At 35.2% G+C, this 14,587-nt stretch overlaps 1 protein-coding gene across 4 annotated transcripts in view; it reads left to right on the forward strand.

Annotated features, from left to right (window-relative positions):
* LOC131150926 (uncharacterized) overlaps positions 1–12,650 on the forward strand; it is a 37,159-nt gene extending 24,509 nt beyond the window's left edge. For all 4 annotated transcript variants that reach the window (XM_058102008.1, XM_058102006.1, XM_058102009.1 and 1 more), the window contains 4 exons: positions 6,188–6,303; positions 6,400–6,506; positions 7,871–8,013; positions 11,932–12,650. In XM_058102008.1, coding sequence (XP_057957991.1) covers positions 6,188–6,303; positions 6,400–6,506; positions 7,871–8,013; positions 11,932–12,194 — 629 coding nt within the window. In that variant the 3' untranslated portion in view covers positions 12,195–12,650. The remainder of the gene's footprint in view (positions 1–6,187; positions 6,304–6,399; positions 6,507–7,870; positions 8,014–11,931) is intronic.
* The last annotated feature ends 1,937 nt before the right edge of the window (positions 12,651–14,587 follow it).

The raw sequence follows: 14,587 nt of genomic DNA on the forward strand, positions 1-14,587 counted from the left end.
AAGCAGCCGCCCTAACAAGATGATCTCTCTTATCCCCAAGCCCTGACCAAAGGAAATCTCTAATGATCTTCTCAATTTTACTGGCTATCCTCACTGGAATCCTAAAAACAGGCAAATAATAAAGAGGGATACTCGCAACACAAGTCCGAATAAGAGTAATGCAACCCCCTAAAGAAAATAATGCACCTTTCCACCCATCCAAATGTTTCGAGATTCTCTCCATCATTGGATCCCAAAAATCCATAACCTAGGATTGCTTCCCAACGGGGCGCCTAGATAAGACAAAGTCCCATCCAAAATACCACAACCCGCTGACAAAGCCAACTTCCTAAAGCCAACTTCATAGACGTACTACATGTCAAATGAATGACTGTTATACCACTCTTCCCCTAATAAATTTTAAGCCCCAGTAACCCTCTCAAATCTTTGAAGAAGAATCAAAATATTAAAAAAAAAAGTCTATGATTACAAATGAAAAATAAAGTATTATCTGCAAACTGAAGATAGGACAGACAAACCCCCTCTCTACCCACTTTTCCTGCCCTTTAACTAAACCCTTATCAACCATCTTCTCCACCATTCTACTCAAAACATCAACAACCAAAACTAACAAAGGAGATAATGGACCCTTTGCCTAATACTTTTCAATGCTCTAAACCAAGATTTAGGTTCTCCAATCACAATAATTGGAAAAAAAAAAAAAAAAAAAACAGCATTAGACAAGCCACCCCATATCCAAAGTCCTCCATCTCTCCCTAAACCTTTTTCAAGCCAACACCTTGTCCAAAAAATTCCAACTAACCCTATCTTAAACCTTTTCTAATCCAATTTAAAATAATGCCCTTCTCCTTCTTCGAGTTTATTCTTTTTAGCCTTTATTTCCGTTAGATTACCTTGGTGCATCTTCTACGCAACTACAAGTCCACAATTCTTTGGTTGAAAGGGTAGGGAGGCAAAACTAAAATTGTGGTTTTGTATAATTTGAACTATGAAAGATAGATATTTAGACAGAAAAATTAATAAATGAAAGGGAGAAACATAAGTCTGGATTAAGAAAAGTGGAATCCAGTAAGACATGAAACACGTGTAATCTTAGGGCTGCAAACAAGCCAAGCTGAGCTGAGCTTCAACATGTTCGGGCTTGGGTCAGTTAGCTTGGGCTCGACTTGGAGCAATCTCAGAGTTTTTGATGTAGGGCAAGAAGCAAGACCTTGGGAAGATCCTTGCTGGAGAATGATTAAGAAGAGTAGGGTTAAGAATTGTTGGGTTAAGTTAGTAGTTTATTATGCGTTTAGTTTAATTAGTAGAGTATGTTGTGTATTTGGGGGTTTTTTTGTAGTATTTGTGTATTCTAGGGGTATGTTTGTAATGCAATGTAGTTTTATGGGTATGTGGGTAAATATGATGTGTATTTGGGGGCTTGTTTGTAGTATTTGTATATTCTTGGGGTATGTTTGTAATACAATGTAGTTTTAGGGGTATGTGTGTAATTTCATGTGTTTAGAGGCTTTCATATAAATAGTGTGTGAAAGCCATGATGTAGGCAGTTGTTGATGAATTTGAATTTAATTGAACATGAGTTTTCCCCCTGGTACTTCCTCCTTCCTCCTTTCCCCTTCCATCCTCGCTTCTAATTTCTCCATGGCTGTAGAACCTTGATGATGCCCATGCATCATTTGGTATTAGAGCCCAACCATGATCTCCATTCTTCCATTTCAGTCCACCCATTCCCCTCACTTTTCTCCTCTTCTCTTCTCCCTTCTCTCTTCTTCTTTCTTTCCCTGTTCTAATTTCCTGCTCTGTCCTTAATTCCTGCTGCCCAGCAGCATTCTGTGCTAATCTGGATCCCTCCATTTCCCCATTCTGACCCTCTCCCCGTGCCAGTGAAAAGACCCTATTAAAGTCTCCTACAATATGGGTATTAAAGAAAATTTTGGTAACGAAAGATTTTTATTATAAATGAATTTCTGAGAATTCTTTTCTATTTCTAGTTCTAGAAACACTGGTTCATTTTTTGGTGTCAAAAAAAATAGGATATGTGGTATAAAAATGTAGAATCCATTCTCCCTTTTCCCCCCCAAAAAAACGACCTTGGAGATTGTGTAATTTCTTCTTCTCTGTTTCTCTTCTCCTTCTCTTCTTCTATTCCTCTCCCCACAATTCCCTTAGTTTTCTCAGTTCTCTTTCCTTGTTTTCTGATCTGAACTCTCTCTTTCCTATTCTGTTTCTCTGCTCTTCTTTCTCTTTCCTCCTCCTCTCTTCTCCTCTGGTCTCTTCTTCATTCCATGCTTCTTTCTGTCTCCTATCCCTCTCTGATTCGAACTTCTGAAACTTCAGTATAAAAAAATTTTTTTAAAAAAAACACTCAAAAGCAATTTCGTAACTTTTCCTGAAAATTCAAGTCGTGTCCTCAAATGTCGAACACTACTTTCAAGTGACCATCCTGCAGCACCACCCACACCATCAAACACAGAACACCCTGACGCCCTTTCCCCCCTACAATTTCATCATGTTTTGATCACTGAAACAGCCTCAAGCACGAGCTAAACTTCTCCAGCCGTCAGCCCTTTGAAAGTCCCAACCTTTTTCATCACATCACCACCACAACTGTAATCCCCATCACCAGATCTACACTCGACTGAAGTTTCTTTGCCGGAGTCTTGCTGCTGGTGACCCATGCGCCAGCGACCTGCGAGTGGGACTCTGCCTGAGTCTTCTCCTGCTTCCAGTATTGCGAGAAATGGCTTCAGTTGCGAGATTTTGGGCTTTCTCTGTGATACTTTGAGCTGCGAGATGTTTTGATTGTGGACACAGTATATTGCAAGCAAACGTGATAATTTTTTGCAGGAAACACTGGAAATTGTCATTCCAGCATTAAAAATCAGGTTTTGTTGCTGTAATTTGTGAGTTTTCTTTGTGCATTTGTTTCATTTCAGCAGGACAAACAATCAATATCAAGGTGAATTGAAGATTGTTTTTGAGAAATTGGGAGTAAGGCTTGTGGGAAATTGTGGTAAAGGGCTGTTGGTGATATATAGCTGCAGCATATACACATAAATTCAGCAGCATGGTGACAAATTATAGGAAAGAAATGCCTTTGCCTAACTTTCAACACAATTTCAAGCTTTTCAACACCTTTCTCCAATGCGGAGAAAAGGTTTGCAAAATCATCATTGATGGAAGATGGCCAATGAATGTGGTTTCCATAAATGGAGTCACTTGAAAGTAGCTTCATCTGTGGCCTCACCCACAGCCTTATTTGATGTCTTGGGTTAACAACTCCACCATACATGTTTGTGAGAAATGTTTGATTCCTATCCAAATGGGTGAGTATTTGGCTAATGTTTGGTGTGATATCGTAGTTATAAATATTGGCCATATACTCCTTGGTTCTTCTTGGTTAGATGATTGGATTGTTACTAAGGACATAAGAACACATGTCTTCGACTATAATGGATAGAAAGTCATTTTGGAGCCTACTATTCCTACCAACCATTACAAAGAATCTATGATTATTGATCACCTCAAAGTTAGTCAACTTGAAGACACTACAAGTAAGGCAATGAATGTGTTTGAAGACATCCAAAGTCTTTCAAAGATTCCTGTTATATTGTTTGTCATCCTTGATGAGTTCATTGATAGTAATTCTCAAGTCAAGTCTATGGTGCTGCAAATGGAACATGGTTTCTTGTCTTATTCAAGTGCTAGATTTTGAAGAGTCCAAGTTTGCTTCTCTATTTTTATCCTCCGACATTTCAAAATTTGAGACCAAATTTTTTCTAAGTGGGGGAGAGTTGATATGGGACAAGAAGCAAGACCTTGGGAAGATCTTTGCTGGAGAATAACTAATAAGAATAGGGTTAAGTTAGTAGTTTATAATGTGTTAAGTTTAACTAGTCGAGTATTATGTGTATATGGGGGCTTGTTTGTAGTATTTGTGTATTCTAGGGGTATTTGTATTGCAATGTAGTTTTAGGGGTATGTGTGCAATTTCATGTGTTTAGAGGCTTTCTTATAAATAGCGTGTGATAGCCATGATGAGGCAGTTCTTGATGAATTTGAATTGAATTGAATGTGAATTTTCCCCCTGGTATCTCCTCTCTCCTCCCTTCCCTTCCTCTCTTCTAATTTCTCCATGGCTGCAGAACCTTGATGCTGCCCCTGCATCAGTTTTGGGCTCAGGCTTGGCTCACCATCTATGGTATCTTTGTTACTGTCTATGAGATCTTTGTTCTCACTTGCTGCACCTCCTCCGGCAGGCCCTCCGCCCCTATATTCCCCACTGTCGTTTGGATTGGATGGGAATGAATGAACAAATTCTTCTTAATCAGCATTATAGCCAGACTCATTTCTCTGATTTTTTTTTTTTAATCCAATAGATTTTTTTGTCATTGTTTTTTGGTTAATTGTGATCTGTTAGGATTGCATCGAATAGAAATTTAATTATTTTTTTGACCTATGGCGCGGCATTGACAGGTTGGTGATGGTGCGGCATTGACAGGTTGCTGTTGCCCACCTTGTCTACGCCATCACTCCAGCAGCTACGGATCTTGACAGCAGCTTGCAAGATGAAATTGTTCAGATGGAAGGTAGTTTCTTCAGGGACAAGAAGTTGGAGAAGAAATTGGAGAACAATTTCACAGGGGGGCATTGGAGTTGAAATCTCTGAGTTCTAGGTTGAAGGAGAGTCCATCAGGAAAGGAGGGTAGCCCTGGAAAGAAGTCTGTAACTTTTTGTGATAAGGCAGGGGCCTATTCAAGTTGAGCTGAGTCGACAGAGTAGGATACTCTCAAAATTGTTAAGCTCAAAACTCAATTCCGACTCTACTAATATCAAAATTGTTAAACTCAAACTCGACTTGAGTACAAGTTCTTAAAACTTGAGCTCGATTTGATTAAGTTTGAGTCAGTTATAAATTAATATTAAATAAAAATGTAGATATATATATATATATATATTATAACTTATATAATATAAAAATAATAAAATTAAAATGCTCGATTAAACTTGAACTCGACTCTAACTCGAGTAGAATTGAGTCAAGTAAAGTTAGTCGCTTGAGAGTAGGCTTGACTTATACCCCTACTTTAAGGCTAAACAAGCCCAGTACTGAAGCTTAATTCAAGCCTGTTAAATAATCCCATGAACGAGCCTAATCTGAGCCAACCAAGATTGCAGTTGAGCTACTCATGAGCTGTAATGAGCAGAGCCCATCCATTTTCATGTTTGGATCATTATAAAATGAACTTCATTATTGGGTTTGGGAATCACTCGTTTAGTAATAAACAAGCCTAAATGAGCCCTTACTGAGGACTCAAGGAGGCTTGGTCGGTTTGTAGCTCCACATAATCTGTCACTTGTCCAGTTTGTAAACAGTTGGAGTATCACATTTAGTGACCCCATCATCTTTATAAATTGATAGACTTTGGCTGGCCTCCATTAAGGGGAAATCATATGGGCGTGATTCTTAGAAATACATGTTAAGTTTTGTTGATTTGGTGTTGTTCCTTCCTTTTTGTCTTGTTTGTTACTTTCATTGTTTTGATTCTCTATGATTTTCTAACCAATCCTCCTGTTTGAATGAAGGATTTGAAGGTGGGTTTTCTTTAAAATTTGAGATTTCTAATCTCTGCCAAAGCTAGTGCTTGGGTAACAAAACCCAGGGATTGCCTTCCTGGGATTTTTTACCACATCCTCCCACATAACAGTTATTGGAAAAAAAAGAAAGGAAGAAAGAAAGAAAGAGAAGAAGAAGAAGAAGGAGAAGGAGGAGGAGGAGGAGGCGGAGGACATGTAAGTAGGGATTTTAGAAGGCAATAGAGATGGTCCTGGTCAAATCCTAACTACAAAAATGTTACCCTAGTGAAGGGTTTTAATAGTCCCAGATTTGTAAATACGAAATTTTGAAACCTCATCATTTACTAAACTCGTCATCCAAATTAGCCTTTGGGAAGTTCAAACACAAAAAATAATAATAATAATAATAATAATAATAATACAATACATCCGCCATATCTGTTGTCTTAGGCACAAAATTTGAAATTCCCTCAAGTTTCGAGGGAATTTACTGTGCTGGGAAATAGCATTTTATTGTCTAAACTTTTTGAAATGCTGATATTATTTTTGACTGCTTAGGCACCCTCTGTGATGCTCTACCATGTATCTAATTTTGTAACTAATCTTGCAGCTGGTTATCTTCATATGATTCATCAGATGAAAGACCTAATCACAGGAGCAGGGAAGAAGGCCTATACACTTGTTATGGGAAGACCAAATCCTGCAAAACTTGCCAACTTTCCTGAGGTATACCTTTTTGAGCATCAAACTGGATAACCTATGATTTTTCTATAAGGTAGGTGATTTATTAAACTAATAATGATAATTTTCAATTTTGGGCAGTGTGATGTTTTTATTTATGTTTCTTGTGCTCAAACTGCACTTTTGGATAGCAAAGAGTACTTGTCTCCAGTTATTACTCCGTTTGAAGCGATGCTGGCATTCAACAGGTGCTGCTTGGAAGTCTGAATATACTTGCTGTTTATGGTTCTTATCTCTAGCTATGCACTTGATTTGTGCTTTCTCATTTTTCTAAATGAAAGTGTGGGACCTCCTTCTTGTAATTTCTTGACTTCCCAAACCCATTTTTCCTCCTCACTCCCCCACCCCATCCCGCTCCACAGACCCAAAATTCTGACTCAACCTTAAAAGGGACATTCATATGCCCTGCAATGGAAATAAGTTGATTGATGCTAAATGGTGATAATATGAAAATTGAAGTTACCTAATACTTTTTATGACCTGCACCATCCTATACGTTTACATTTACACCTAAATTATATTAGATTAGTTCTCAGAAAATATTTAGAATATTTTAGATATGATTATTACAAACTGCTCACTGGTCTCTTCACCTGCCTATAAGAAGTTATTTTTTGAATTATTTTTCTGAATTTATTTAAAAATTCCATGTTAATGAATTCTATCTGGTTGGTTCAACCCTTGGAGGACAACTTTTCTTGTTAATTGAAGATATATGATTGTTCAAGGTCCAAGAGGGAGTATGGTGGTTACTCAGTCACTGAGAGTGCTACAATTGATACTTGTGCACAGTTGTGGAGAATTTGATAAATTTTCTATTCTCTACATCATTCCTCATTTCCATTGGCTTGCTTTGCTGCCCGTCAAACATATTTTCTTCTTTCCTTTACGACCATACATATTCACTAAGGTGGTGCTTGGAAGCGTGGATTTCAGGGCTTTGGATTTGAACTTTGGGTAGATTTGGAAGAAACTTGGACAATTTTGTACTACGTTTTATTCAGATGCTTGCAAATCCAAATCTAAGGTTTGAATTCCATGCTTCCAAACATTGGGCAAGTATTTTATGCTGACAATCCATGGCTTAATTATATTTCTCCATTTCACTTAAAACTCAATTTCTTGAGTTCCTACTCAAAAAGCATATGTAACATGCCAAACTTCTGAAATCTGTAAAATACAAGCTGCAGAATGAATTGTGAAAAGAAATTCAAGTTTTGTAACACTCAAAATTAACATGAAAAGAATGTGGAGGAATTATGAAAAAGAACCAAACTTTAGGTTTATGAAATGCATAAATTAGTACAAACAATGCAGGGAGAAAATATATTCAGATAAGAGTTTGGGAGCATAGATTTTGAGGTTTGGATTTGGTTTTGTGGATTTGGAAGAAACTCAATACAATTTTGTATTGTGTATCATCCAAATTCAAATCAAGATCCACAGTCCATGCTCCCAAACACAGGTTTATTGTATTTCGGAATCAATATTCTTTCAAAAGTTGGGTATGTTGTTCTTTTTTATTGATTAATGTTCTTTTTTTGTTATTTAGAGGAAGTCAGTGGACGGGGGCATATGTGATGGAATTCCGAGATCTGATTACTGCACCTTCATTTGAATTTAAGAACGATCAATCAGAAGGAGCAAGATTTTCCTTCTTTCAAGGAGGATATGTTGATAATCTTGATTTTCAAGGTATTATTCTCTCTGCTTTTCTGTCTTCTTGTTGCAATGGATTGATATTCTTCACAAAAAAAGAAAATTAGATGACCAGACTAACCAGAAAATAGGTTAAAAAAAAAAAAAAAATTATCACAAAAGAAAAAGAACATAAATAGAGAAAAAAATATACAATGCAGGAGAATAACGAACCTCCAAAAAAAAAAAAACGAAAAAAAATAAAATTAAAGTAGAAAACAAAACAATTAATGTGTAGCAGCAAACCAATCATGGCAAACTTCTTCAAGACATGTTTCCTTGAAACAACCAGCAGCTACAGCTCATAAAGAAGGCAAATACTGAATCTTATCCCTAACAAAAACCCAAGAAGTCTTCTTCTTCTTGAAAATGCGATCGTTACATTCAATCCAAATACTCTACAACTCAGCAAACAACCCACATCTCCATAGAGCAGCCTTGTCTTTACTCCTTCCAAACCCCAAAAAAGAAACAGCCAGCATATCTTCCATATAATCAGACAAACCCAACTTCCCCAGTAAATTGAAATAACTTATTCCAACTCCAAGAGAAAGAAAAAGAGTAAAAGCAAATATGGGAGGCAGATTCAGATAACAAATACATAAATAAATGAGAGGTTGATTCAGAACTATCAAAGCAAAGAACACCCATTTCCAGAGATAATGCCTTGGAAAGCCTCCTACTCTGCAACAGATTGTTAGTGTTTACTCTATTAAAGATAACCAACCAAATAAAAGCCTTAATTTTAGAGGGAACTTTGGCCTTCCAAATCGTATGAAGGAAAGGAAGGACATATTCTCACGGGTCAAGAACAAAGAAAGAATTGCAAGATATTTCTCCTGAAAACTCCAGCACCCACTTCCCTGACATCCTCACTATTGGAAGACAGCAACCCTCCAATAAACTCAACAAAGATGCAAGCTCCTTCAGCTGTCTATCATTCGAAGATCTACGGAAATAAAAATCCCATGACAAATTCTCCCCATTAGAAAGGAAAAATGAAGAAATAGGGACATTAGGTAACAAAGAAAGATGATACAAATGAGGAAACAACATGAAAAGAGCCAAATCCTCTACCCCACAATCTTCTCAAAAATGAATACTCATCCCATTGCCCACCTCAAATTTGGTATTAGGAATACAATGTGGATAAAGATGAAATATAAATCTCCAAGTACTTTCAATATCCAAAAAGTACATTAGTATCCCATCCATTTGCTTGTATGCCCCAAATTTAGGTTTAGTTACTTTATGCCAAAGAGAGTTCTCCTCTAAAGGAAACCTCCGTGACCATTTACTCATTAAGGCAATGTTTTTAGACATCAAATTCCAAGACCCAAATCCCCTTCTTTTTTGGGCCTATGTCACCTCCCATCTAACCAAATGATCTTTCTTCTCCCCCACCTCAGACTGAAGGAAGTCTGTCATGATTCTCTCATCCTAGCCACCCCAACTTTAAAAATGGACAAAAAGTAAAGAGGGATACTAGAAAGGCTAGAGGTAGGAAGGATTACCCTACCACCTATAAAAACATGCTTCCACCCATCAAGACACTTGGACATCTCTTCCATGGCAGCCCAAAAGCCTAGGGGCCTAGGATTACCACTCAACAACAACAACAAAAACAAAACCAAGCCTTAAGTCCCACTAGGTGGGGTCGGCCATATGGATCCTCTTTCGCCGATTTATGCGATCATGAACCATTTCTTTTGATAAATTCAGGGCTATTAAATCCTTACTATCTCATTGTAAGTTATTTTAGGTCTCTACCTCTATCCCTTATAGTGCCTCCCACAGTAACCGTAGTAACAAACTCACTCTTTCTCACTGACGCACTATGTGGCCTACGTTGCAAGTGCCCAAACTATCTGAGTCATCCCTCCATTGTCTTATCATTTATAGGAGCTACATCTAACTTACCGCGAATATGTTCATTCCTTAATTTATCTTTCAGTATTATACTGCTTATCTATCTAAGTATTTTCATCTTGACAATTTTTATTTTTTGAATATTCTATTTCTTCATTGCCCAACATTCTGATCCATATATCATAGCTGGTCTTATAGTCCTATAAAACTTCTCTTTTAATTTTAAGCATACTTGAAGCACATCTCCATTTTACCCGACTTGCTTTAAGTCTATGCATTACATCATCTTCAATTTCTTCTTCAGCTTGCATAATAGATCTAGGGTATCGAAATCTACAAGTGCTATTTATTTCTTTATCATCAAGTTTAACTTTGTCTCCAATATTCCCCCTACCGTTATTGAAATTACATTTTATATATATTATCTCATTTCTACTTATTCTAAAATCTCTAGATTCCAAAGTTTCTCTCTATAATTCTAACTTAGCCTCTACTTTGCCCTTAGTTTCATCAATCAATACAATATCATCTGCAAACAATATATACCATGGAATCTCATTTTGAATGTTCCTAGTCAATTAGTTCATCGCTAAAGCAAAAAGATAAGGGCTTAACGTAGGTCCTTGATGTATATATATGGTGATTGAAAATTCTGTAGCTTCTCCATTTATATTCCTTACACTAGTCATTACTCCATTATACATATCAGTATACCTATTACATGCACCTTCATCTTAGAGCTTTCTTAGGCACCCTATCATATGCTTTCTTTAAGTCAATAAATACCACATGCTTGTCCCTCTTCTTTTCCTTAAAATTTTTCATTAATCTTCTTAAAAGATATATAGCTTATGTAGTTAATTTCCTAGACATAAAACTAAATTGATTTTCTGAGACATTCGTTTCCAGCCTTAATCTTTGTTCAATTATCCTTTCCCATAGTTTGGTCGAATGACTCATAAGCTTGATTCCATGATAGTTATTACAATTTTTAATATCTTCTTTATTTTTGTGTGTAGGTATTAAAGTATTTTTCCTCCATTTATCTGGTATTTTCTTAGTTGTTATAATTATGTTGAATAAATTGGTTAACCGTATAATTCCATTATCACCTAAGCATTTCCAAACTTCAATTGTAATGTTATCCGGTCCTATAGCTTTTCCATTTTTCATAGGCCAGACAAGGATAACACTTGCACACCCTGCTGAAGAAGCCTACTTCGAAAATCTAACACCTCTTAGAATAATTCCTGCCTCCATCCCTGATGTTTGATGATTGAAAATTGAAGATTTTTTGTTCTATATTATCACAGAATATGAAAAATTACAGAATTTGGAACTTCTTCTTTTGAGGTAGTGATAGGTGCCATAGGACACCAAAACTTGCTTTAAGACATAACTAACTGAAATATCAGTTTTTTGTTAGGAAAATGACCATGATTGAATCATATGCGTTGTCTTCCATTTTCTTCTTTCTTGTTTTTGTTGGTACGTAGAGGATAGATAAACTAAAGCAATTATTTATATTGTTTTGATGTTATAGAATTTAGTTTTCTTTTTCAAAGGAGAGTTAATACCCTTTATGCAGTTTCTTTTGAAAATTCTAATTTGTAATTTATTTCATGGGTAGTGTAAAAAATCGATGCGAAATGCATACCTATTGCTTCTTATAAGTGGTAAATTTCAAATGAACACTTGTCATTGTAAATACTACTAATTATGGTATTTTGGCAAGCAAAATCACATGGGTCATAAAAAAATGCATTTAAACAAACAGATAATTATGAAATAGATTGTATTGATTTCTATATTTAAATTTTCTACTATGGATTACACATTTAGATGCACGTACTTCAATAGAATGTGATATCGTTTAGCTATGTATTTCATTCTTTTGCATTTGTAATTTAAGTGAACCTTCCCTCAAGTAAGCAATTGCTGCATAAGCCTTGCATTCAAACTTGGCTTGTGGTGCATTGATGCATCTGTTGGATAAGATTTTTATGCAGTGTTAACCGTTTTCATTTAAATTTGTTGCGTAACCAGAGAATGGCAAGGAAGACGGGGAGGTAGCTCTTGCTTTAGCACATGCAACAGAAAAGGCTTTGCAAGTGAATGACAAGTACCCTCGATCCCTAACGGCTAAATCTGGGGCAGAGTTTTTCGCCACTCGTTCTTATCATGGCCTTGAGATGCATGGCAATAGTTCCTCACCACAGCCATTTTCAATCGGCAGAACTGGAAAGGCATCGGGATATGAGGACGAAAAAACCAATCAGGAGAATATGTCATCAGTTGGTCAATTCTAAAAGATGTTCAATTCAAAGTCGAGCTCGAGTAATCCCACCTGCTGCATCAATTCGGCTCGAATGAACTCCCAGTGTGAGACATTACAGAGCTCTAACACACGGATCCAAACAAGAAAATTCGGAAAAATGCAAATACAAGGTATAGTTTCTATACCAAAGGCTTCAGAAGTATAGCCATTATGACACCAAACTAGGTTAACCTAAACATATTGACTGGTCATGCTGTGATTATTGACGGGTCATTTTTAGTTTAATGTATTGTATTTTATTTTATTTCATATTATACATTTAGACCCCCTACCCCTATTTGAAAGATGCATGGGGTGCCGACTAAAGGATTAAAGGGCGGCGAATAAAGGGCAATGAAGGAGACAGGATTATGAATTGACTCTCAATTTGCTCATATGATCCACACATCTCTTGAGCATTAAATGGTATTGGTTTGGTTTCCCCCTTGAGACCCGGTCCTAAAAAGCTGCTTCTTGTTGTAGCAATTAGATTAGTTTACTCATTCAATCTATTGCCTACTCCTTCCTCATTTTGTAAATAAAACGAAAGGGGTTCAAGCAGCCTTCATCATGCTAATGTCATAGGTTGAGGTTTTTTTTTTTTTTTCAATAAATAAATAAGAAATTTATTTTGAAAATGTAAAATAAAGTTAAAACTTGTTTGACAGATTGATTAATGAGATCTAGGTGGGGTTTTGCTGCTCATAAATTTTAATGAAAAATATGATAAATAAATAGGAGAAGATGAAAAGCGTATAATAAAAAATCGATGGATGGAACGGTGAAAAGTTCAAAAAGGGTGTATTCTAATTTGCAAATCAAGTTACTAGCTTCATAGAAATGAATCTAACCTACCCCGATGCGGCAAAGCCGTGGATAGGGAAAATGGCATGGGAGGTTTATTCAAATCTGGGGATAATTAATTCAAAATCAAAGATTTGCACCAATGAAACAAGGCCTTATGCTCAAATCAAGGATCTCATTCAAGCAAAATAAACTTATTTTATAATATTTTTTCTTTATAAAAATAATAAGAATTAAAATTTGCTTAAATATGATTGATAAATACAGGTCAATTATGTCAAATAAATATTTTGTTCTTCAATTTATTTTTAAATTTTTTTTAATAATCAAATATAAATATTTTGTTTCCATATTTTTCAAGTTTCAAATGAGATATTAAAGTTTGCCAACTTTTCTAGCTGGCATACCTATTAGCTATTAATTGATAAAAGTGACAAGTTGACTTTCAATATCAATATGTATGCTGGCTCTGCTGCTAATTTTTGACCAAGGTTCTATTTTTCTTTTGGTCACTTTCAAAATTAATAGTCAGATATATTTTAAATTTGAATAAATTTAAAATTAAATTTATCAATACAATATAATTTGTATTATGTTCTAATTGTAGTTTCTTTAAATCTAGACAAATTTTCAAGTAATATAATCAAGCTGTCATTCAAAAATTTTAGGTTGATCTTATTATAATTTTTTTGGAATTTACTGTGGAAAAAGAGTTATATTTTTCACAAAGTATCAGACATTTCCCTTAATATAATCTCGACATGTATGCTGTTTGGCTACTAATTTTTGACCAAGTTTCAATTTTTTTTTTTCCACTTCCATATGTAATTTTTTACAACGATGGTTTCAAGATCCTATGGACACTTGACTAATCAATCGAGCTAATCAGTTTATTTTTCTACACTTTTCTACTTAAATATGAAGGTATTATCTCAAATAGAAAGTCATAACCTCTGAAACTCGAACTTTGACATTTTAATTACAAAAGTTTAAAGTTTCCTACCACTTTTATAACTAATAGAGTTAAGGATATAGATTTTGTACTTTAAATTTGAATTGTGTTAATTTATAATGACACTCATCAATGCAATTTAAATTGTATTGTATATATACATTGTTAAATTTGGAAAAAAAAAATTCAAGTAAATGATTGAGCATCCAAGAATTTTTGGCTGTCCTTATTATAAGTTTTTCAAATTTGCAACATATTATGGGAAAAGAGATATTTTTAACAAAGTTTCAGGGCTCCCCATTAATGAAAATTTCTCAATTCTAATAAGTTCAATGGAATATTATATTTTACTTGAGAAGTTCATATTTTTCACAAGTATTTTGAATAGTATCCATTGGACGTATTTTAAAACATGCAGTTAATTACCAGTAATTAATCATTTTTTTAAAAAAAAAATTGGTGAAAAAAACAAGTAACATACAATATTTTCACGAACAAAATCATTTTAATTCACAAACTACATAAGTGCAATACTCGAAGGTATTTTAAGAGAAATCAATTAAAGATTTTAAGTTTAAAGTATGTGACGGATCAGAAATGGTATGCAATAAGAGAAGAAGGCTCTCTCT

Source organism: Malania oleifera, chromosome 3, assembly GCF_029873635.1.
Source record: "Malania oleifera isolate guangnan ecotype guangnan chromosome 3, ASM2987363v1, whole genome shotgun sequence".
Lineage (NCBI taxonomy): Eukaryota > Viridiplantae > Streptophyta > Magnoliopsida > Santalales > Ximeniaceae > Malania > Malania oleifera.